Here is a 26,615-nt window from a genome sequence, read left to right on the forward strand (position 1 = left end):
AGCCAATTCTTAAAACTGGTCTAGTTTTCGCATACGAACTCAGATTTTAACGTTCCATATATCAAAATTGATCAGAAAATTTTTTTGGATCCATCCATCCCCCAAACAATCAGGGTTGGATAATTTTAATTTGGTCAAAAACTAGTCACAAGATCCTCTTTTTGTGGTCATAATCTTTTTGTCGATATTGAGCACGTCTTCTAAAATTTTCATAGGCCACACCTTTCACTTGTTTAAGCTCATATTTTCTATGGTTACTTCTTTTGTGCTCCTAAGTGAAGGAAAAATATCAAAAAAATAAAAAGAAAAAGTCAAAATTTCCCAAAAAACAACGATAGCCCAAAAAAATAGAAAAAAGAAAGGGGCAAAAGAGGAACAATATCTAGAGGAGCACATAGAGAAGGCCAAAGTGTGCTATGTTAGCGTGTGCTGTCTGATTCCTTATTTGTGTTGCTTTTGCTATCCACCATACTTGTTTTTCACACACTTGTCACCTTGCTATCCACCATACTTGTTTGTCACACACCTGGTACTTGAAACATTTTAGACCAACGACAAGAACAAGTACTTTGGACTATAATTCAGCATTACTTTCTGTTACTGACTTATGTGCCAAATATATATATTATTCTTTGTGTGCCTTCCAAGCTCCACAAACTCTTCAGATCAGTACAGAAAAAGGGCCTTGCAATCTCGGTACCACTGCCTCATAGGTATCACGAACCAACCGCTGGTTGTACCGCCCACTGCTTGTGTTGGTAAGAACTTTATAAGAGCTTGGTAAGATACTTCCACTTGCTATGAAAACTGACACCACTACAACCACGTAATCATTTGGTAGGGATAACCTTCACCGTTTGTTCCTATTTTTGTGTTTACAATGGCAGGAGGTGATTGGACTGGAGATAACAGCACCAAGGATTTCAATGAGTGTGTCAGCCAACAGCAACTACAAGCTGCTGTAGATAATGCCCAAAAAAGGATGAATGAGGCCATTAGGAAGGCCGTCACTGACGCACTCATTGAACTCAACATTGGCAACAGCATGGAGAAGTTGGACAAACGAATTTTCACGCTAACCGACAAGGTTACTGAGTTGGAAACCTTAGTGGCGGTCAACAACGATGTCTCTGGCAATAACACCAATGGTCTCTTGCCAGAAGACATGGTGCATGATGCCACTAGAAACATAGATCGAGCAGCCTCCCAACAAGCAAGATTACGATAATGTCTTCGCCGCAACATGACAGGTATGGGTGGTGTCCACCACCATCAAGGTAATAATCACCGTGTGCCCGATGATCCTTATGCTAAGATTAAGTTCACAATACCATCTTTTTCGGATCATTATGATGCTGAGGGATATCTTGATTGGGAGATACGGTAGAACAAAAGTTTAGTGCCCACCTTGTGCCTGAGCATCATAGAGTTCGACTAAGCTACTAGTGAGTTTAAGGACTTTGCTATTATTTGGTGGAATGGGCTAGCTACACAGGATGCTTTACCTGGTATATGGGAAGAACTTAAGATAGCTATGCGTGATCGTTTTGTTCCTCCTTCTTATCATAGAGACTTGCGTAAGAAATTGATGCGTTTAGAACAAGGAGAGAAATTTGTACAGGATTACTAAGGTGAGCTCCAAAAGGGATTGATGCATTGTAGTGTTGTGGAGGGGAACATAGATTTCATTTGTCATTTTTATTCGGGTTTGAGGCACGAGATTCAGGACATTACTGATTATAAAGAATTTAACACTGTCAACCAGTTGTTCAGTTTGCTATGCTTGTAGAAAAGGAATTGCAGAGACATGAATAGTAGAGCAAGAGCAAGGTCAGCACCACATACACACCACGCTCGGCACCATCTTTGGGGTTGACCAAGCCAACCACTTTTTGGGCACCTCCACCAGCGAGCAAGCGACCAACAGCCTCTGGAGTTACCGCTACACCTAAAGCACCTCCCGCATGACCTTCAGATTCAGGTAAAAATTCTTTGTAGGTGCCTACCAAGAGTGCCTTATCCATTACATCGATGGGACACACTTCGGGTATTCAGTGCCACCGCTGCCATGGCATTGGCCATGTGCAGAAGGATTGCCCAAGTCAGCGGGCATACATTGCTATAGAAGATGGTTCCATCAGCACCTCTAACATTGAGAATGAAGAAGACCAAGATATAGATGAGGAGGATGGCGAAGTCCTTGGTGATGAGGCCGCGGCGTCCTGTAGGAGCATCATTGTACAACGGGTGCTCAGCTCACAAGTACAGCAACCTGAGAAGCTACAACGCCATAACTTGTTCCAGATTTTCTTCATCATCAGCAACCGTTGAGCACGTGTCATTATTGATGGAGGTAGCTATAATAGTTTGGTGAGTTCTGAATTGGTCAAGAAGCTTGGCTTGACCACACGCCCGCACCTACGTCCATACCATATTCAGTGGCTAAATGATTCTGGTAAAGCAAAGGTAACACAAACTTGCAGAGTATCATTTTTCATTGGTTCTTATGTTGATTCTGTTGATTATAATATGGTACCTATGCAAGCTTATTCACTCTTATTGGGTCATCCTTAGGAACATGATAATGATGCTACACACCATGGTAGAAGTAATAAATACACCTTTGTGCATAAAGGAAAGAAAATTACTTTGGTACCTTTGACCCCTGCTCAAATTGTACAAGCTAATAGAGAACACACTGCTAGTTTGAATGATATTCAATCTAAAAATTAGCAAGTTGCTAATTCTATTCTTCCACCTAAAAAGGATAAGTCTACACCTATTTCTAGGGCCGAAGGGATTAAATTGATGGGTGGTGTTATGCTTGCAACAAAATGTGACTTTGCTAAAATTTCTAATAATGATATTTGCTATGCTTTGGTATGCAAATGAGCAATGTATTCACTTGATGATATTGTTAGCTCAGTGCCTCCTACCATCACTAACCTTTTGCAGGAGTATGAGGACATTTTTCCAGCGGAGATACCCCCGGGGCTGCCACCTATGAGAGGGATAGAGCATCAAATCGATTTGATTCTGGGAGCAATCTTGCCCAACCGAGCTACCTATCGAACCAATCCCGAGGAGACTAAGGAAATTCAGTGTCAAGTCCAAGACCTTTTGGACCGCGGGTATGTATGTGAAAGCCTTAGTCCTTGTGTCGTTCCTGTGCTTTTGGTTCCTAAGAAAGATGGAACTTGGCGTATGTGTGTTGATTGTAGAGCCATCAATAATATTACTATTCGGTATCGTCATCCTATTCCTAGGCTAGATGACATGCTTGATGAGTTGTGTGGTTCTATAATTTTCACCAAGATTGACTTGCGAAGTGGCTACCACTAAATTAGAATAAAACTTGGAGATGAATGGAAAACAGCGTTTAAAACCAAATTCGGGTTGTATGAGCGGTTAGTAATCCTTTTGGTTTGACCAATGCACCTAGCACTTTCATGCGCTTAATGAATGAGGTTTTGAGAGCTTTTATTGGTCGTTTTATGGTAGTTTACTTTGATGATATATTGATTTACAGCAAGTCTTTTGATGAACATATGGATCACTTACGTGTTGTTTTTAATGTTTTACGTGATGCACATTTATTTGGTAACCTTGAGAAGTGCATCTTTTGCACGGATCGAGTTTCTTTTCTTGGCTATGTTGTAACTCCATAGGGAATTGAGGTGGACGAGATGAAAATTAAAGCCATAAAGAGCTGGCCGGTTTCTCAAATCGTCACACAGGTAAGGAGTTTTCTTGGTCTTGCAGGATTCTACCACCGCTTCGTCAAAGATTTTAGCACCATTGCTGCCCCGTTGCATGAGTTGACGAAGAAAGGGGGTGGTGTTTCATTGGGGAAAGGCACATGAGGAGTCCTTTGACACTTTGAAGGACAAGCTCACACACGCACCATTGCTGCAACTTCTAAATTTTGGTAAGACTTTTGAGCTAGAATGTGATGCTAGTGGAGTTGGCATTGGGGGTATTTTGATGCAAGATGGTAAACCCATTGCTTACTTTAGTGAAAAATTGCATGGTCCTGTTCTGAATTATTCCACGTATGATAAGGAATTGTATGCACTTGTCCGTTCTTTAGAGACGTGGCATCATTATTTGTGGCCTAAAGAATTTGTTATTCATTCTAATCATAAATTACTTAAGTATCTTCGCTCTCAACATAATCTGAATCATAGGCATGCTAAATATGTTGAATTTATTTAATCTTTTCCTTATATTATCAAACACAAGAAAGGGAAGGATAATGTGATTGTTGATGCTTTGTCTAGACGATATACATTGCTGTCCCAACTTGATTGTCGAATTTTTGGGCTTGAATCAGTAAAAGAACAATATGCGCTTGATCCTAATTTTAAGGACATGTTGCTAAATTGTAGAGAAGGACGTACATGAAATAAGTTTATGATCAATGATGGGTTTTTGTTTAGAGCTAACCACCTATGCATTCCAGTTGACTTCATTCATCTTTTGTTGTTGCAGGAGGCACATAGAGGCAGATTGATGGGACATTTTGGAGCCAAGAAGACAGAGGAGGTGTTGTCCACACATTTCTTTTGGCCTAGGATGAGACAAGATGTAGAATGGTACGTGGTTTGATGCACCACATGTCAAAAAGCTAAGTCACGGTTGAACCCACATGGTTTGTATATGCCTCTTCTTGTTCCTTCTACTCCTTGGGCTGATATATCTATAGATTTTGTGTTGGGTTTGCCAAGGACTAAGAGGGGGAGGGATAGTATTTTTGTGGTGATTGATCATTTTTCTAAGATGACACATTTTATTCCTTGTCATAAGAGCGGCGATGCTGTTCATATTGCTGACCTTTTCTTTAAAGAAATCATTCGCTTGTATGGTATGCCTTCTACTATTGTTTCAAATCGCGATGTAAAATTCTTGAGTCATTTTTGGCGCACTTTGTGGAATAAATTGGGGACCAAGCTACTGTTTTCTACAACATGTCATCCCCAAACTGATGGGCAAACTAAGGTAGTGAATCGAACATTGTCCACCATGTTGAGAGCAATTTTAAAGCGCAATTTGAAGATGTGGGAATAGTGTCTGCCGCATGTGGAGTTTGCATATAACAGGGCGGAACATTCCACCACCAAGGTAAGTCCTTTTTAGGTAGTGTATGGTTTTAACCCTCGTGCTCCTATTGATCTTTTGCCTTTACATACCACTGAGAGAACACATAGTGATGCTAGAGAGCGTGCTGATTTCATTCGTAAGTTGCACGAAACAACTAAAGCAAATATTAAAAGAATGAATGAAAAGTATAGAATTGCTGGTAGTAAAGGTAGAAAAGAAATTAAACTTGAACCGACTGATTTGGTTTGGTTACATTTGAGAAAAGATAGATTTCCTGAGCTGCGTAAGTCTAAATTAATGCCAAGAGCAGCTGGTCCTTATAAGATAATTGAGAAAATAAATGATAATACCTACAAACTTGAGTTGCCACCCTAGTTTGGGGTTAGTTCCACCTTTAACATTGTAGATTTGAAGCCTTATTTGGGAGAAGAAGATGAGCTTGAGTCGAGGACGACTCAGTTTCAAGAGGGGGAGGATGATGAGGACATCACTCCTTCGGATGTGGAGTGGAGTTGTGCTTCTTTGCATGCTTTCCTATCTTGGGCAAACCACCATCTTCTGTACCAAGTCTTCCACGATGCCCATGCAATCGACGTTTGGAGAGGTGGTGAGAGGTAGCCTGCCAAAGTTGGGCCTAAGACATGCCTATAGGGGCCGCACCCTAGGGTGCCATCTCGGCCCAATCTTCGTTGTGTAGGCCTCTAGGACTGCATGGGCCACTCCTGCAAAGTTTGGCCCTATTTGGAGCATGTTTGCTTCAGGTTTTGGCCCTTTTTCTCCACGTGACAGGGCCCTGATTTGCCTAGTAAGTGGGCCTTCTCCCTCTGGGCTCATGTCGGGTGATGTTATGCCATGTGCTATTGCGTATTTTGGGCGCGTTTTCCTTGTTATTCCGACATGTCCTCCTATGAATAGTAAAACACCAAAACTCATGTAAATAGTTAGTTCTAAAGCCCTATGTCTAAGTTTGGTGTCTGTTTGGATGGATTTTATGTAAGTGTTGGCGGTTAAAAGTGTGAGTTAAGGACTGCCAACAGTCAACAAACCTTGACCACACTAGATAACAAAATAGTGTAGCAGTAGAGTCTAGTTCGATGTCGCTTTTCAAGTTCCAAATTGCAATCTCTATCTTTATCTCCTGTATCCTCTATTTCAGGTTCGATTAGCTTGTGAGGATCATGTGTAAGTCATCATCATCATCCTCAGTCATTGGGATGACATGATCAGGCAGGCACCCCAATACTATGAACCCTATTTTGGATACTCATTACTTGTTCATTTATGAGTTTGCACTTCATTCCAATATGATTAACAACTTAATATTGCTTCATCAACATAGAACTACTCATTAAGTAATTAGAGCCTTTCACTTAACCAACGGGGATTGGAAAGCTTAATTGCTTAGTAATGTTAGAAGTCGAGTGTGAGAAGGGAACTCACTCTCACGCGTGTAGGATACTAGGATGTTGCACCAGGATAAACAAATTACTAAAACCTTGCAAGGATGATAACTTAATTATTTACTATGTGACTAAGGACCAACCCCAACTTGATATATTACTGTGATGATCAATTTTGGTAACCTCTACTCAAGCGAAGGGTAAGGTCACTATGAGTGTTGGATCTCAGTGACGTAGATCGTGGAGTAATTAAGACTGTTCATTGGGATAGCGAGTTTGAGTAACCACCTGTACAAAACACATAGCGCATATGGGGGCAATAAGCTGATTCAGTGGTGACTTGCTTATCGTGAGGATTTGGCACGGGCCGGGGGGTTGCGTAGTGTAGATGTGACGACATTACATCGGGACCTAGCACAAACCGTCCGTGGATATGAGAGCCATATTGAGGAAAAGTTGGAACCATGAGGCAATCCTTATCCGCACACGGGTATGGAGGTTCATCCTTAGTATCCGTGTGGGTACAGTTGTACACCTCTGTCGAGTTTATTTAAAAGCCTAAAGTCCTCTGGGACGGAACCTTTGGTTGTTCTTACTTATAGACTCTATGTAGTGTTGATGATGAACTTAGTTATGAGTTGATTTATAATGTTGATCACTTAATTTATGTTATTCATCATTACTTGTCATGAATATGTAATTGCCGGTTAATCTATTATAAATCATGAGCATGTTGAAATTGAGCACGAAATGCTTTTTATGCAAATATACAAATGCCTATTACTCCCTTTGCATCCACCAAATATATATTTTGAAATTAAGTCCGTGAGTACGGAATGTACTCAAGGTGGTGTCATTAAGTTATCTGTAGGTACTTTGGCTTGATGACAAATGAGCCCTGCTCAATAAGTCGAAGAATAGTAGACCTTGGAATGCGCGATTCCAAGTTGAGCTGCAGGTTAACTCTGATGTTCGTGTATGAGCGACTAGTAGAGACCGATAGGAAGGGTTAATCTGATTTGTAATCTCATTAAATTTTATGTTCGAATTATAACGATTATCAATATTTTCAATTTAAACATAACATTTATCATACGATAATGGAGTCATGTGATCGTTTGATAATTGGATTGTTGTATGTCACTCGACCATTAAAAAGATCCTGAAGAGAAGGTACAAATGGCACTTTCCTGATAGCCCCTTGTCGGTCGGGGCCACTACAAGCTGGTCCAGAGGACGACACCTATGCTTATCAGGCAGATATGGAAACAACCCCTCATCAAACTATTTGTCACCTAAAATTGTATCAGGGAATGCATGTCCCTGAAGTCCCTTAGGAATTATAAGCGCACAGCTGGCATGTCCAGACTCCTCTGGATAGGAGGTACCAATCACACCTAGGACCAATGTATTGGGATCCAAAAAATGTGCCAGCGGAGGAAGGACAACGGTATTTACAACATTAAAGTAAGGGAAGTAGGAGAGCATACCTATACAGTACGTGTGTTTGAGGGTGCTGACTCCATAGTCTTGTTCTGTATAAATAGAAGGCAAACCATTCAAATAAAAATAGTATAGTAAGAAAACCCAAACCTTAGCGAATGTGAATCATCAAAGGCTGAAGCATCATCTAGCAAACTTAACACTAATTAGCTATGAATATTAGTGCAGGGATGAAATATTGTATGGCTAAATACTATTTGTATTGGCCGATCATGTTTAACAATTTCTGGTAAATATTATTTGGGGGCGCAAGGCAAAAATCAGGGCAACAATGAATCCCTAGGCCAGCAGCTGCGCGGATATGGGTGGGCATCATCCCTTGGCATGTTGTGACGGTGCCATGGGTGAGAGCAACCTGAGGACGTGGTCACGAAGGTGCAAGGAAGGGAGAGAGACGACAGTACCTGGATGTGGAAGGGAGAGAGATGTCAGTACCTTCATCTGCTCGCGCACGCCAACGGGCGGGTTGCACCGCTAGGGTTTGACCACATGGGGCTCTCGTGCCGTCGCAGCACAACATCAAGCCGTCAGAGTTAGGAAGATGAAGGATTGGAGTGCATGGCGGTGGGAGAGGCGGATCGCGTCGGCAAGCCGAGCCAGATGGATGGTGTGGCGGCATCGCGGCATCGGCGGCGTCACAGCAAGCACGTCGCCAACCTTGGTGTGGGGAGGCACATGCGAGGAGGAGACTACAGGGCGATGGTGTGCACAACAAAGAGGCGTCCGAGGTGGCACACGGGGATACAAGGAGCACGGGGAGCAGCGCGGTGGAGGATTTTTCCCTCTTCTTTTTGGTCGAGGCGGAGGAAGGCTAAAGGGATAAGGGGCGTGGGCTGTGGTGACCACGGCATCTGTGGGGGGCAGGCTTTACTAGAAGGATCACTGTAGCACTACCGTCGTGGCCATTGATGGTGAATCCAAGGAACAGAAATAGCAGGCGACGTGGCTTCTCGAGGAGACAATAAATGGAGTAATTGGGTGAGTGATTTAGAAATAGTTCAGGATTTCTAATGCAAAATTGCCTTCTACGTCTGGATGAAAAACTCAAAACTCGCTAGCTCGCTCGACTCACTCGTTAGTGGCTCGGCTCGAGCTCGGCTCGTTTGAATTTTTAAACAAGCTGAGACAACACTTTAGCTCGGTTAATTAACAAGCCAACTCGATCTAGCTTGCGAGCCACTCGTGAGCCAAAATGAGCCAAAGTAAATCAGATGACAGCAACTTAAATCATCCCGTATATGCCATGTCACATTGGCCTAATATGACAAAATTCTAACCCCCAACACCCACGCTTCCACCCCTAGGCCCTAGACTTCCCCCAACCACCATTCCGTGCAGGCGTAGCCGTAAACGCATGTGCACTCAGCTGTTCCCCTCCCGAGCCGCCGCAGGCGGCACACGTGTAAGTCGCCTGACGCTTGCTGCTCGCTAGGGCCTTTCAGTCGCAGCTTTGCTTACTCCCTTGCAAGCCAATGCACAGCAGCAAGCATTAGCTTTTGTTTTTTTTCTTGATTTTCCCACACCAGCATCAAATCATTCGTCTTTTTATTTATTTTGCTTTTCCCAAATCAGTATTCGTCTCAGTCTTTTGCTGAATGAATAACCTCAACGGGAAAAAAATTTAAGTTAACTCATGAGCCAAATGAACTAGCTCGAGCTGCCAAGCGAGTTGAGCTGAACTGAGCTTCTAGCTCGTTAGTATAATGAGCGGAGGCGAGCCAGTTTGATAATGAGCCGAGCCATAACGAGCCAAGCTACAACGAGCCGAGCTGCCTCGATATCCAACCCTACTTCTCCTTTCTACGAGGAGACATTAGAAATAGTGGAAGAAAGTCAACATATATACTCTCTGTGCCCTTGAAATATGTTGCCATAGGATTAGGTCTATAGAAAATATTAGCAACATTTGAATCTTCAAATAAGTTTATTATAAAAATATATTTTGGGATTTGTCTAATGATACTAACTACACATTATAAATACTAATATTTTTTTAAAAATATATTTAGTCAAAATGACCATATTTAACTTCTCGAGTAGTGAGAATAATATTTTTTATGGGACGAAGAGAATACTATTTATCTTTTAGCGACTTGAAAATTATTAATTTACTAATTGTGTTTTTAGCAACTACAGTATTGAATATGCTCTACCAAAAACAACATAATGATAGGTGCTCCCAACCAGGCAACCACCGGCGGTCTTATTAAGGCTTTATTTAGATACATATGTATCTAGCTCAATTCATATGTATTGAACTGAAATAGAATATAATTTAGTTTAATTTTACTCTAATTCATTCAACACGTATGAATTAAGATGAATATATGCACATTCGAACCAGGCGCCAGAAGGAAACACCTCCCAAATTCTAAATAAAAACAGGATAAATCACCATCAAATAGGAAAAACAAATATTTTTAAGCCGCTTTTCGGTTGGTGGTGCCTGCCGTCTACCTCTACCGTGCGGAGGGGGAAGAGGGGAGAGGCCAGGAGGGGAAGCCTGCAGCCACCATGGATTCCGACCTCTGGATCTCGAGTCTCATGGCTGCCAAGCGGCAGTTTGCGCTGCAGCGCGCGCAGCACCAGCACGCCGCTCCGGCATCCCATCACGGTACCTTTCCTTCTCGTTTCTTCATCCGGTGCAGAGAAATGCGACCTGTCTTCAGCTGGTGATCGTTCCAGCGGGGCGAAATTTGTCCGGGGATTGGGTTGCATCGTGGCGAAGCTTCTTTCTTGGATCTCCATTCCCCGTTTGACGCGGTTGGGAGCTCGCCGCTAATTTCTAGTATTTTCCGCGATTTTTTTTTTTGATTCACTAGGTGTCAGGTGAGCACCTAAAGTAGGTTCGATTTTGCAGGAGGAATGCATCTTACTTTCTCCATTTAGTTGCCGGCGTAGGACCAAATAAAAGAGAGGAAGATGAACAAATTATGTTGTTATAATGTTAATAGATTATGCAAGTATCAAATGTTATAATCCTTTGAATACTAGATAAATCTGAAATGTGCAGTTTTTCTCATGTTAGATAATCCAGAGATCAATCACATCTTTGGAAATGGACAAATGTTTCTGTAGAGTATTTTGTGGTAACCTATCCATGACACTTAGACACAAGACACTTGTACAACACTATTGGTCTAGAATTTTATTTCTGAAATGATGCTGCAGATTTTGCTTTGCGATATGGCTTTCCTTTTGGTATTACAGATGTGCCCATTCCTTTGAGATGAAAGGTGCTATCGGTGTTGTTATATGTTATATATTTTTCTTATGCTACTTGCTGTTCAATTCATTTCCCTTATTGCATGCAGATCGAAATGAATCCATTTCTATAAAAACACTTTGTTTATGTCGCAAATAAACACACTTGCAGATCGATTCGGGTATGATGACATCGAACCTGAGGATGATGTGCGCTCAGACTTCCCATGCCCTTATTGTTATGAAGATCATGATGTTACTTCTCTCTGCGCCCATTTGGAGGACGAGCACCCTTTTGAGTCTAAAATTGTGGTGAGTTCAGATCCTTCTAATTTTGCAATACTTACAGGAAATTGCAGATTGAAAGCAAGCCAAATCCATACTAGTGACATTCTGTTTGAGATGTAAGAACTAAGTACTATAATTGGTCCTTGGTCCTCTGTAGCTGTGTTAAAAAATGGAGTCCTATTTACTTATTTAGCTACCAGTTCTTTATGCTGAATATCCGTATGATATTTTCCCACAAACTGTTGTTAGACATTACATTTTATTTGTCGTTGTAGCTAATCCCTTTTAAATATTTTTTTATACAAGATATATATTCGCAAGTGTTCAGATCAGAATGATAGTTTTTTTTATTCAAATGATACTTCTCATTCTTCGATGATGAAACTAATAGGAACGGAATAATCATGGTTTTGACAATATTTTACATGACTTGCAATCGTATTCAACCGATATAAGCTTGTCTATCCACAGACTTGATTTCTTTCTCGAACACACTTTTTTTTCTCGAACACGCACACAAACTTGATTGACTAGAGGTGCATGTAAAATTCCTCATGCTAGCTCATCTAGATTACTTGGCAGGGAAGGACTGCCCCTGCGGCATTGCACTAAGAAGGTGAAGGTTACTTGACATGATGTCAAGCTTCGAAACATAGTCACTATGTTCTAGTTCAAGGTCTACAATAGTATTAGGCAGTACAATTAGAAAAAAAAAAAGACAGATCTTTCTGTTGCTTCTAGGAACTATACTACATGGACTATGTTCATTGATGGTAGGCAACAGATGGTGATTACCAACAGGTGTCTGAATGGCCTCTAGCAAGGCCCTAGAACTCATCTATACAAGTACCTATGTGTATGTGGCACAAGCTTATATAGTTTCAACCCTAAGCTAGTTTTCCCCTTGACATCTAAACTTTTGAGCATAACCCCCACCCATCCATATAGAGTCCCATGTGCCCACATGCTCACACCATGGTCACATAGAATTAATGTGTGATGGTTCAAAATGGACACTATCATCAATCACGGTCCCATTTGACCTGCTGGAAATGCAGATGTGATGTGTCACTTTTTTAGTTGTTTGTCCAATTGCTGCTCCCGCATTGCAGTTAATTTCTTCACATATCTACCATGCCTCTGGCAGGCGCCACTGCGTAGTATCACACAGTGTGTGTGTGTGGGGGGGGGGGGGGGGAGGTTCAACCTTCTTGCAGTTTTAAGGTACATTTGTTCAAAATGGGATAGACAGGGTGGGTGGGGATCTCCTGTTTTTCAATGACATTCACCAAGTTTTAACAATTCCCACATTTGCTTCATTCCGACATAAGAAATGGCTTTATAGGAGTAGGTTCGTTATATTGCACTTTTGCACTGGACAATTAGGTTATGAGATAGGGTACTGAGGGTACGTGTTCTGTTCTTCTCTGTAGTACTGAAATATTCAAATAAAAGAATGGAAGATGCTGCAAGATTTTTCTGAAACTATTGCAAAAATGTGTATGGACAACATAGCTTAGTCTGAGTGATAATTAAGATCTTTTGAACTTTGAGTGGAGCTAAAACTGGTTCAGGTGCTGTAAAATCTTGGGCTGACTGCCTATGTGCACATTGACATGAGTTGCTTCTGTGAATATTCATTCAGTGTACTAACACTTAATTCTGTAGTGTTCTGTCATACTTAACAATTAGCATGCATACTGTTTGTCCAAGTAATGCACATGTAGAACACACTACTAAAGAAACAATGCTTATTTAGCATTCCCACAATGGTATTATAGACTTCTTTTTTGGTTGGTAAGGACTCTTAGGACACACTATATTGGAACTGGAAGCAATAAATTTTCATTTTTCTCATTTCCTTTTCATATTGAACTTTACCTAGCTACCTTAGAGCTCCTGTGTGGCTTAATCTAAGCATAAGCTGAAGTTGTGGACAAACTAATGAACATAAAAAGACGGCCTCAGCTCATATAGCGGAATAATGTGTAGCCTTAGCCACATGATTTCTTCGCCAGTTCATACACTACCACACCTAGGAGTAAGATATTCCCACAAGGTTTTTGGCCTTATGCTGAAAAGCTTTTTTATTTTTTGGGCTATACATCATAAGCACAGAAACTAGCTATTAGCATTATGATATGAGCAACGCAGCACATTGCATCAAATATATAATAAATTCTATTGTTTCTAACTTCACTTTTATATCTCTACAGTCTTGCCCAGTTTGCTCGGCTAGGATTTCGAAGGACTTGTTGGATCATATAACCCTTCAGCATGGCTACCTATTTAAAATATCCTTCTTAGATGATTATATCTTTACAAACAGGTTTTACTAAACAGGGTTTTGCAAAAGTGTTTGTTGAACTGTAAGTGTCATATATTTCCTTAATGATGTGCACTTGCAGAGACATCACAGAGTACGTAGAGTTACTGGTAATGGCAACCACAATCTCTCCTATGCAGGGAGAGATCTTCAACTTCAAGAGACCTACTTAAAGGTGCTTCTTGGAAATAGCAGTCGAAGCAGCAGTACCAATGCGTCAAGTACAGTGACTGATTCACTGCTATCCTCGCTAGTTTTAAATTTCTCTTCATTAGAAGTAGAAGACACATCGAAGTCTTCATCTCCTGCTATGGTGGAAAATAATTGGTTTAAACGATCACTACTTTCAAAGACTTGGAAATTAAGGTATGATCCATTTGTTCTCCTGTCTCGTACTACAATTAGTTTGCTTGCTGAGTCTTGTTCTCCTCTCTCTCTCTCTCTTTTTGGTTTCTGTTCGATGTCAGGTGAAATCTCTAGCCTCTTTTGAATGAAAATGTGTATTGCTTAAAGTTTATTACTAAGCCATAAAACCTGTTTAGGTACACTTAGCTTAAAGATGCATGCATCATCCACATTACTCTCAGTTTTGCTTAATATCTACCTATCCAAGTCCATACTTTTGTTCCTGATTAGACTAACGTGCTGTTTGGTTGCGGCACTGTAACGCAAATGTAAAACAAATTAAAGCTGCCGATGTGTTACCGCCACACATACCTTTTGAATTGATTTTGTTTCCATTTACGTTACTGAGAAATGAACCAAACAGCGCATAAGATCTTGCTTGGCCTAGCCTATATACGTTCTGGAAACTCAATTAATTATGAACTAAACAGCTTTTGCGAAGCTATTTTGTCAAATCCAGCGCATTCACTGCTCACATGAGCCCGTTGCCATGCTAGAGTCCAGTTTGGAGCCAAAAGTGCCAGCACGGTTGGTTTTGCTCCAAATATTGGTGTAAACCAAGATGGGTGACCTATTTGATCACGCATCAAGCTATGACCTTTTTTTCACCTACTGTGCAAATTCATGTTATCATGTACCTTGGTGCAATTTACTCTATACTGAATGATTTGCTTACTCGTAGAGCTCTGCCAAGTTTAATCCCCTCTTATACATATGAACTTAAGTTTGACTAAACATGCCTGGAGTGTAAATTTATGAAACATGTTTAATTATATATTGTTCTTACGTTCTTTATTGATGAAATTTTATTTTTGAAATAGTATTACAAATGGTACCAGATCCAGCACTTCTGGTTCTCGTCTAGCCATGAAGTAAGCTTGCTGAACTGTAGCAGATAGCGAGAAATTGAGTTAATGCATATACACACATGAAGTTGGACCACCTATATGGTTAGTGGTAGTCGAATTGAAATGAAAAGTCTTATGCAACCCCACTTTATTGAGTGTTATAGTCATATATGTTAAACAAGGTAAGCATGGTGATGGGTCGCCTCTTATTTCTATGTAGATGAGATGCAATTACTGTGACAGGATTTTAAACTCTTCTGAGTGCATGATTTTATGTTAAGGCAATACCTTTTTTTCAGTGCTGTTGATTCCAACCTTAGTCATGAAGAGAGGGAGCGTAGGAGGAGGAGAGCTGTTGTGAGATCAGCTTTTGTGCAGCATCTCCTTGTCACTACCCTTTTCGAAGACTAGCAGATCAAACACAGCTCATGCACCGGACTCTTGTGGGCCTTTTGCCCACTCATTTATCTGGATGAATAAGGCACTAATTGTTTTGGATATCATGAAGTTGTTCATCCGGTCTGCTGGTTAACCTTGACAGGAAAACTGAAGCAGCGGGCGTCTTACCTTATTTATTCTGTGGAAGCAGCTCTGTCATTTATTTTCTGGATCATATTCGTTTTTCTGGGCTGTTGACCAGAGCCTCGATAGTAGAGTCATGATGTTTTTTTGTTGGGTTTCAGTCTGCGTTGGAGAATATGCCAATATTATAAAGAGTTGCAAATATTATAAAATCTAGAAATCTAATTACATAGAAAATATATAGCCTGTTTTATGACTGTTATCACCTATATCGTATAGATCTAGTTTATATTAACCTAATAAAATTACTTTTACTTTTTTTTAAATACTTGTGTGATTTTTTATTATATATGAGGTTGAGCTGATTTGACAAAATGAATTCAGTGCTCGATCATATCGAAGCATCAGCAGACATGCAAGATTGCTGCTTGTGTCCTTGTACTGCAAGCTAGTCCCATTGTAACTGTTTCTGTCGCAGGCAATGATGCCACAAGGACACGTGTCCCAATTCACGGCCGTACACCTTGGATCTAGTTTAAACAGCTTTAGCTATAATTTGTATAGTAAATGAGCTTTTCTTTTTGCTTCCGTATGTTAGAATGGAAAAGCCTTTGGTAAAATAGTTTTTTCGGGCTGTGAAAAAACACTGAAACACCTATAATACTCTTTTTATTTTTTTCTTTTCTTCTTTTCTTTCTCCAATTTTTTTCCTTCCCTTTATTTCTCTCTCCACTTTATTTCTTCTCTGCACGAACTCCACCGAACCCATCTTATCTCCAGGAGACCAGGACTCGGCGTTTTCCCAGAGTCCGGTCCTGTCCCCAGAATCCGATCTGGTTAGTGCGGTAGCGAGTTTTTTCCCAGAGTCTGATTTTATCTTAGGATCGTTTTTTTCCCCCGTTTTTTCCCCAGTCAGCGTTCCTTTTTTTTTACGGGGGAGAAGATTTTGTTCTGCCTGTTGTGAACGATTCCTCTAGAATCTCTTTAGATGGATCGTTTTTTCCCCTTTTTTTCCCAGGTCAGCGTTTCGTATTTTTACCGGGGAGAAGATTTCGTCTCCATGTTGTGAACGATTCCTCCATATGGATAGACTTAGGACCTTTGGTGCGCAGGAACCCAAACCGCATAGTATATAGATTTGGTATCACCGTCTACATGATTAGATAGACTTCGGACTTTTGGTGTGCAGGAGCGCCGACCGGATAGTATACGAATTTGGTATAATTGGGTAGATAATTACTTTAGAGCTTTTTAGCTTTTTAGATTAGACTAGCAAATATGTTCATGCATTGCAACCGGAGAAAAAAAAACTATCAGATATTTATGTTCGATTATGAAAATGGTACATATCTATATAAGTTCAGCCTAGTCCAGCTCCAAGTAGTAATCTTCTAGATCTCCTACGGCGCTCACCAGAAGTACGTCGTTTGTATGAACTATCTTAATTACAATTATGCTCAAATCTTTTGTGTATTCGAGGAAAAAATATGTTCATCTTTTCTTTATTAAATTTGAAAGCTACTCAATAATCAATATATGTAGAGAAATCAAAACGCCTTCCAATTTAGGATGGAGGGAGTATAACTTACTTTGTAATAACTATGACATTCATAGTATATCTTGCCAATAATATGACAATGTCCTATACCAAATGGAATTAAATACAATCATGATAGTTTTTTTCTTCTATTGCAAAGAATAGAAATATTTAGACTTAAATATACTGTAACTTTAATTTTCAAACTATTTATGCGCTGTTACAGTTAAATATTGAGTTTCGTTGCTTTCTTTGAGATCGCATAAAATATATAGTTCTAATATCTAATTAAAGTCAGTAAACAGTTAATTGCCAAGTGTCATGGATTGGTCTGAGATTTAAATTGGATTAGACCACGAATTGCTCAAGATTTTAGTTTGCGCTTTATTAGTTATAAACCATCAGCCTGGGCCTCCACATCGTCCACATCGATGGGAACCGTGCCGAGGAGGTCGCATGACGCTCATCTCTAGGGATGAAAACGAATCGAATACGGACGGATATCACCGATATTACATTTGTTTTCATATTTCTGTCCGGATTCGGATTCGAATACGGATAGTGTCAACTATGCCGGATAGGATACGATTGGATATCGACATCATAAATATGCGATTTGAGTATTCAGATACGGATACGATATCGGATGTTGGATATCCGGACTCGGATACGGACAGATCTCAACCCCTCTAAACGAATTCGGTTTCGAATACGGTCGAAAAATATCCGTACCGTTTTCATCCCTACTCATCTCAGCCTGCTGTGTCGAACCCACCTGCTCTCGCGTCATGCCTCGTTGGCCCCGACCACCGTCGCCACCAGCCGGCTCAGCTCCCTCCAACCCATGTGTTTCTAAAGAAAGATCAATGGTTCAAAAGGCCATATCCATATCGTTGTACATATTTGTTTTTAACTTTTATTTATGGAAAAACCAAAAGGGGGGGGGGGGGGGGGGGGGGAAGAAAATAGAAACGGACAGACCGAAAGAAGAAAAAGGATCAAAGAAGAAAAACAGAAAATAGGGACACACGTAATGGAAAGAAGAAAGAAAAGTGAATTAAATCTAGATGGGAACTGACAGGAAAAAACAAGAATTAGAGAAACGGAATTGGATTAAAGAAAAAAAATGACAGAAACGGACATGGAATTAGCAAATCAGAAAAAAACCGACTAATCCGTCTTTTTCAGTTTATTTTTTCAACCGAAACAATATTTTTCTCTCCCAACAAACAACCGAAATAGTATTTTGGTTTATTTTTTCAACGAAGCGAATGGGCCTCGGTAAAAAAAGAACGCTGGAAACACCAGCAGAGTCCGAACGGAAAGGTGATCGGAGTCCGGAACAAAAACAATCAAGTGGGTCCGGTCAGCCGAGATCATCAACTTCTTTTCTTCACGTTCCGTTCGTGTTTCTTTCGGTTTGGTCTGTTAATACATGCGCCGATTTTCTTTTCTTCCAACCGGTGTTGTGTCCGATTTTCTATTGGCTTCAGAAACAGTTTTTTCTCATCCGATTTCCACCATCCTCGTAAGTAGGGAGGGCAGACAAGTAGGATAGGATTAGAATACTTAAGCCCCGTTCGTAGTTAATTTATACAAGCTTTTATTACCTGGAATGATTCCTGGCCACATTCACCTCAAACCGAATGGGCCCTTAGCCCGATTACTCGGGACTTGTAGGATATATTTGAATTAAGATTTAGATTCATACCTATCTAAGTTACCTCAAGAGCCCTATGATGTTGTTATATATATATATATATATATATATATATATATATATATATATATATATATAGTGAGACAAGCAGAAATAGTTTTCACATTCTAGAGGGGCCATACCAAAAAATGGGTTAAAAAAATTGATTGAAATTTTACCTCTTTATTATTAGGTATATATTAGATTTATATTTAGATGGATCATTTTTTTTTCCGTATTTTCCCCGTTAGCGTTTCGGGTTTTTTTACCAGAGAGAACTGCTTGTTGTGAACGATTCCTCGATATAGATACACTACTACACTTAGACCTTTCACAACCACGTCGTAACCCCTATCACAGTTCAATTTCGGCCTTGGCAGTGATGACCATAGCCCTCACCATCGCTATCTGAGACCGTCTGCGGTGTACACTAACACCGCCGCATTGGCTTATGATCCGTCCGTGCTAAGGTCCTTACTTCCATCGCATTGGAGCACGACCTGCCTGTGTGGGTATGCACTAACACCGCCGCGTGGCTTATAATCCATCCGTGATCAGATCCTTATTCCGTCGTATTGGAGCGCGACCCGCCTGTGTCGAAGCGAACATCACCGTCGCTTCAACGTATGAATTGTCTGGTCATATGGCATGGTCATCGTCGCATTGCAGTACGATCTGCCCATGATGATCCTTTAGTCGGTGTTGGGTTACTAAATGATTCGGTGGTGATACACTATTGACCACTGCTGCATCAGACGAATAGCGGTGGTGATGGCCGTCTGCTTCACCAACGGTGGGTATGCATCCGATTTTTACAATGTATTTACTAATTTAGCTAGGCCTTAATAACTTACTGAACACACACCATACGGATATAATCATTACACGTCATTCATCATGTCCACAACGAAAAGTACTTGTTATAATAACAATGCTCGACACTAACATAACAACTGTGTCAACTGATGAATTAACACAAGCGGTACATAGATAGCATAATAAAGGTTCTGCTCCCTATAGACTTACATAACTAAAACGAGGTAGATGTGTTTCGCTCCTTCAGATTGGCACTCCTTGATTAGCTTGGCAGCCAATGCACTATGGAACCCCTCTTCTTCCTCCCATAGCCATTGCAGGAAAATTGTTCAAAAGCACTTACACTCCAAAACTTGCACAATGCAAAGATTTACTGCTCTGAACAAAATTGGACTATATATAGACTCAAAACAAATCCCTAACTGAACAAAGACATGTCCTAACAACAAAATAAAGCATACGCACCTTCACTGCTCTACTAATGACTCCATGAACAAGGGAACATAAGGCAGATAATGAGGTTCGTTCAAATAAATACTCCAGGTACTTCTAGGGTAGCGGATGATCCGGGCATGGAGGATAGAACTTTTCTACGGCTCATGTCATATGTGTCGGTATTTCTTAACACATACAGAAATAATCCGCAAGCGCACGGAATTACCGTTGTAGCATTTTACCCGAAAGTATTTAGGGTATTGTATTTCCACGAGAAACGGAGGTGTAAGAGTCTCTTAAGCTAGTTCACCTAATGATAATGAGAAGAAGGATAGCTCAGGTAGTGAGGTTTTCTAAGGATAGATATCCTAATCTAAGATAGCTTTGCGACTATAGACTTGCTTCGGGCACCGGCTTATGCTTGGTCTACCAAGCGATACTGGCCTATAGCTCTATGTCGTACCCAGACGTGGGGGATTACGAGAGATGGATAGGGCTATCACCACCTGCCACCTACCCCTCAACCATGGAGTACGAGGCAAACGAAGGTAGCCTCTAGCCTAGACGTGTCTACGCTATCAACTACTACTCTAGCGTCGATCATGGTTATCTGTCTTCATGAGGGCCCTCCACTAGAGTATTCATCACAAGAATGAACGACAAACCTGCAAGTAAATAATGAACAAGACTAACTTAAAGTAGAACTTACCACCAAAGATAAACACAAACCTTAGACTTCAATTAGTATTTGGTTCGTAGAGGTACAAGTGGAGAGGAGCCGATGATTCCTATCATTCCTTCTGCTAAGTGTACAAGGGGCTCTGAGTACATAAGTAGAGGTAGCCAACAACTTTGGTACTTCTCCACTCTTACTGTCTCACTCCCTACACTAGAACTAGCTAGAAGCTAAGATATGATTGTGGCTCTTCTTCTCTTCTTGCTACATTGTGCTCTCTCTTGTGTTGTGTCTTCCTTGATGCTGGAATGAAGGGGGGGAGAGGTCCTCATTTTATAGGTGGAGAGGAGGGGTGTATTCCTTGGAATATTCCTTAGATCCCCTCAAATGGAAGGAGCAAACCGCCTTGTACCGCATTGATTGTACCGCCAAACCATTTGAACCGACCAAAGGGAGGCAATATGAACCGCCTGGAGAAGGTTGGGGCCGAGGCGAGCCACTAGGGGTGTGGGCCACCTTGAGTCCAATTTCATCGAGCGGTCTTCTCAGGTCTTCTAGAGTGGGCCTATGTGGGTTTTGGCGCTAATTGGACCTGGTTTGCCTCGAGCATGGGCTTGTCTTCCTCTTGTTTGGGCCCTGATTTGGTCTAGTAGTGGGCCTTCTCCCCCTTTAGATCTTTTGTTTTGCGCAATATGGCGGTATGCTTTGTTTCTTTGTGCATTTTGAATGCATTTTCCATGTATTGCATAGATGCCCTCCTATAATAGGTCAAACACTAAAACTCATGGAATCCGTTAGTTAATAACCCTATCGCTAAGTTTGGTGTTCATTTGAGTGGTTTTCATGTGAGTGTTGGCGGTTATTTTTAGGAGTTAGGGACTGCCAACAAACTCCCCCACACTTACCCCTTTGCTTGTCCTCGAGTAAAGCTTAGGGATAAAAGTAATCACGAGCATAACATCCTAAGATATATGGCTTTACATGAAAGTTATTCCAGCACATTCTTTACACAAGTGGGATATGTGGCATTAGCTAACTTGTTTCCTTGGGTTGTTGAAAAGTGGAACAGTTCTTGAAACAAAGTCGTCTTCCCAAATTCACATCTTAGCACTTGGAGTTTTAAAAGTTTTTCTCAAGAAAAGCATAGTTCACTTTATACTCCTCAAATGGCACTCTCAAATCACTCAATGGTGTATACTTCCTCACCAAGGCATAGCAATGTTTTGCCTTCTTTTGTTTTCTCCTACTTCTAAAAGGTTTATGTGGAGCTTTAGGTAGGGATGAACAAAATAGCATACTTGTATTGTATATGTTGTAAAGTCAAATCGAGGATCCAAGGAGAGAAGTGTTATACTCTTAGATCAAGATGTGCATGTGTGTGGAAAAAGGTGAACAAAAACTATACTCCTTTTGTAGATATGATCTCTCTCTATAACTTATGGTTTTGAAACATGGCTATCTTTCTCTTTATACATGAGCCTTCATGTGCTCATCATTTTTTTCTTTACATGGACATTCATGTATCCATATATTTTTCCAAGCTTTTTGCATAGCCCATGTCTCTTCTTGTAAACCACATATTTGGAGAGAGATCACTATCCTTTAGAACATGGAGTATTTACCTAACAATCATTTTTTTGTCTACTCCTAGTGTAGGAGCAGAATTTTTGGTGGATGGAAGCATGTTTTTGCGTACTCCTAGTGTAGGAGCAGCAAGAGTATGTGGAGTGTATGTGATCTTGATCTTGGGAGCATGATAAGTCTCTTAACATGGGTCAACAAGACTTGACCAAACTCAATACAATAACAAGAAGCATATGTGGAAGGCTTGAAACTTGCAAGATGTCATATTTGGCTTTGGTAGGAATTGCTCACTAATTGAGGAGTATGTGATACTATGGTTTTATAACAAATTCTCCAAGTACTTCGAATGGAAATAGTATGATTTCTAAGTTAGAACTATATCACACTTCACAACAACTTAGTCAACATGATTGTCCTATTAGAATATTTTCCCACAAGCATAAGTGTATGTATATGGAACAAACTTTTATGTAAGCTTCTATCTTAAAGATGCTATGAATATGTAACTTTTCAAAATTCTAAATGAAGTGTGGATTGCATAGGGGCAATGTTGGTTCATTGAGTTTATTTTTAGTGATCAGAATTATGTTTGTTTTAAACTCAAAGTTTTGTAGGGAGTTGAGGGTAGTGTTGCACAAACCATTGCTGAAGAGGAAGGAGTTATAGGGGTCAGAGGACGTTTGGCTAAACCAGAGATATAGCCAATCCTCTCTAGAGCCATCTGTTCTATCGTTCTTGAATTCTGGATCGTCTGAGGTTGTGCAACATGTTGGTGGGAGATCTCGAATGTGTGCGTGTCGTACTTTGAGAGATCTCCCTCACACTTATTTTTTGTACCTGCTTTATTTGACAAAGAAAAACAAAGAAAGAAACGAACAAGGGCTCTACCAGCCTGAACACCGAGAAGCCTAAATTTTATTTATTATTATTTATTTGTTTTATTTTATTATTATTATTTTAATTATAATTTTTTAATTTATTATTATTATATTTTTTAAGTGTTCACCAAACTTTTTATCATTTAGTACAACTCAACCAAGGCTAAAGGTAGGGTTTGCAATATAAACATAGCCTTGATTCATCTCCATAATAGATTACTTCCTTTGTTTATAAAAATAATAACTCAAGCTCATTAATCAAAATTAAACACCATGTCTAAATTTGATTAAAGAAGGTCTTTTAACCTAGGCACCATGCTTAATTTAAAAATACCTATGGATGTACTGTTAACAAGTTCATCCAAACCAAAGCATATATTGTCAGTAAGAGAAGTACGAATTTGTAAGAGCAAGTTATATTCTTATGGAGACAAATTTGAGTAAAGGTGTTGGTGAACATTACCTTTGCATACCTGAGTGCATTTGCCGGCAGCATAAATGGATGAAGCTTTGAGGCTACTGCAGCGGTGGCTTGATTGCACATCGTCCATCTCAGGCGGGCCATAAGGCTTGGCCACACAATTGGACCATGGGCCTTGGTGGTAGCAAAGGTCTTGAAAAGGAGAATCCTCCTTCTCTCTCTTCTTCTATTTTTTCTTCCCTTTTTTTAATATATATCATGTATATATATGTATTTTTGTCTCCTTTTTATATATATTTTTTCTTTTTTCCACTTTTTTAACTTCTTTCTTCTTCTTCTTTTTTAGCAAGGCAAAGCTAACATCATTTTTTAACCAAGATGGTCTTTGGTGTGAATGGAACATGTGTTGAGGTTCTCACCATCCTCCCCCACACTTGGACTTTTGTGTAAAAGTCAAGTGTGCAGAGTTGAGGTCTTCTCTTGAGTGTGTTCCATTACCAAAGAGCGTCGAGGCGTATGGTTGATGCAACTCCCATGTTTGCTAGCCTGGTATGCACCCTTGTTCCACTTGATCTTATTCTGAAATGGTTAGCAACCAAGAATACCCGAAGGTGCATACTAACTTCACAACATGTTCTTGCTTTTATTAAAAAGCAAAGATTATGTTGTTTTTTATAGATATTATTTTTTTCTCATGATAATCTGGGGTATCTCCTGGCAATGCTTAGTTTATGGTCATAAGCTTGACCACGAGAACTTTAATCTTGTAGCTATCAATGGTGGTTTAGTTCCTAGCTTCTCCACCAAACATTTAACATTAATGTTCAAGCTACAAGGTTAGTGCCACAGTGCTTCTACAGGATTTGCAAAATTTGTGGAAAACAAAAGCATCCACAACCATCCTCTTTAAAAGTTAAAAGATGAAGGTTAAGAGGTGGTTGCGATCCACATAGAAGCAAACGGCACTAAGCGAGACGCACTCTAGAGACTTCAAAAGTGAGCATGAAACGTGAGGGGTCTCAAAAGAGAAACTCTCATGCTCAACAGCAAAAACCTTCTCCATGGTCTGCAGAGTTGGTGCTTTGGGATTATGATTCACCATAGGGTTTTCTGGGTGAGTTATAAACTTGGCGAAAGCAGTTTTCCCAACCACCTCATCAAGGCTCCCATTGGAAGTTTTTTTGGGTAGCCTATGAGAAGATCAAAATCAAGGCTAGCAAGGATGTGGGAGTCAGAATGAACCTCGGTTTTGTTCACTGATTCAAGGTATTTTCCAAGATATTCAGAAAAGTTCATCCTCAAAAAATGGAAAGTCCGAAGGTTGGAAACCATCCTCCGGAGTTTCTGGTTTGGGTGAGGGTCTCTAGATGGGTGGTATTGGCTCGGCTTCAGCCAAAGAGACTTCCTCATGGCTTGATTCAGGTCTACATGGAGGGATTCGATGGAAAGAGTGCTTTTTAGGATGTGATCTAGAAGCGCTTCTCCTTCCGCTAAGGTTCTATGGTCAAGGGACCCTCCAGTAATTATATCAAGCTATACAACAGATTCCTTGCTAAGACTTGACCAAAAGTGCTATAACAACACATGGTCTGGTATAGACAAGGCTAGGCTAGAGTGTGTTAAGATTGAAAATCTAGCCTAGGCTGCACCTATAGTTTCCTTCTTATGTTGGCAAGAGTTGAGAATCTCTTGTCGCAGGAAAGCGATTTGAGGTATAGGGAAGAATGCCAAACACAATCTGTTCCTCAATTCTTCCCAAACTCTATTTACCTTCCCTATGTTGTGGGTGGAGGTTGTTTTGCCCTTTCAAAAGAAGGGAAACAACTTCAACCAAAGGTTTTTCTTGTGCCATGTCTGAGATTGTCAAGCATGCACAGAGCTGCTCAAAACTCCAATAGATGTTGGCAAGAGTTTTCATAACTTGACTTGAGAAGGTTTGTTCCCAAACCATGGCTATAAAGCCAGCATAGAGTTCATAGCCAGAAGTTGTGATTGCTTCGATGGTGGTGGCTCTGAGAACTCATCCTTAGGAGCAAAAACATTTTGAGTTGAAGGGCTTCATGATGAAAAAGAATAGAAGAAATAACTCTTTTTTTCTTTTTGAAAAAGGAAGATAAAACACAAGGATACATGGGAGGACTAGGTTTAGAGATAAAACAACAACCATTCCCTAGCAACCAAGCCAGAAATGCTCGTTGGTATTTCTTAAAGCATACAGAAATAATCCGCAATGCAAGCGCATGGAATTACCGTTGCAGCATTTTACCCGGAAGTATTTAGAGTATCGTATTTCCATGAGGAATGAAGGTGTAAGAGTCTCTTAAGCTAGTTCACCTAATGATAACAAGAAGAAGGATACCTCAGGTAGTGAGGTTTTTTAAGGATAGAGATTCTAATCTAAGATAGCTTTGCCACTATAGACTTGCTTCGGGCACAAGCTTATGCTTGGTTTGCCAAGCGATACCGGCCTATAGCTCTATGCCGTACCTAGACATGGGGGATTACGAGGGATGGATAGGGCTATCATCACCTACCGCCTACCCCTCAACCATGGAGTACGAGGCAAATGAAGGTAGCCTCTAGCCTAGACACCATGTCAACGCTATCGACTAGTACTCTAGCAATGATCAGGGTTATCTGTCTTCATCAAGCCCCTCTACTAGAGTATTCATCACAAGGACAAATGACGAACCTGCAAGTAAATAATCAACAAGACTAACTTAAAGTAGAACTCATCATCGAAGATAAACATGTACCTTATACTCCAAGTAGTATTCGGTTCATAAAGTTACAAGTGGAGAGGAGCCGATGACTCCTAGCCTTCCTTTTGCTAAGTGTACAAGGGCCCCCGAGTACACAAGTGGAGGTAGCCAACAACTCTAGTACTTCTCCACTCTTACTCTCTCACTCCCTACACTAGAACTTGCTAGAAGCTAAGATATGAGTGTGGCTCTTCTTTTCTTCTTGCTACAT

The 26,615-nt window shown here is 40.5% G+C and overlaps 1 protein-coding gene across 1 annotated transcript; it reads left to right on the forward strand.

Annotated features, from left to right (window-relative positions):
* Positions 1-10,432: 10,432 nt before the first annotated feature.
* LOC136463256 (protein DEHYDRATION-INDUCED 19 homolog 4-like) lies at positions 10,433-15,645 on the forward strand. Its single transcript, XM_066462265.1, has 5 exons — positions 10,433-10,617; positions 11,380-11,519; positions 13,712-13,789; positions 13,898-14,187; positions 15,374-15,645. The coding sequence occupies exons 1-5, from the start codon at positions 10,518-10,520 to the stop codon at positions 15,483-15,485; spliced, it is 720 nt and encodes a 239-aa protein (XP_066318362.1). The 5' UTR covers positions 10,433-10,517; the 3' UTR covers positions 15,486-15,645.
* Positions 15,646-26,615: the final 10,970 nt, after the last annotated feature.

This window comes from Miscanthus floridulus, chromosome 7 (assembly GCF_019320115.1).
Source record: "Miscanthus floridulus cultivar M001 chromosome 7, ASM1932011v1, whole genome shotgun sequence".
NCBI classification, from domain to species: domain Eukaryota; kingdom Viridiplantae; phylum Streptophyta; class Magnoliopsida; order Poales; family Poaceae; genus Miscanthus; species Miscanthus floridulus.

Bases quoted from the DNA above. Each gene is read 5' to 3' on its own strand.
- LOC136463256 (XM_066462265.1), top strand. From the start codon at position 10,518: ATGGATTCCGACCTCTGGATCTCGAGTCTCATGGCTGCCAAGCGGCAG. The intron at 10,618-11,379 runs GTACCTTTCCTT...ACACACTTGCAG, and splicing joins CGCTCCGGCATCCCATCACG to ATCGATTCGGGTATGATGAC. The intron at 11,520-13,711 runs GTGAGTTCAGAT...ATATCTCTACAG, and splicing joins CTTTTGAGTCTAAAATTGTG to TCTTGCCCAGTTTGCTCGGC.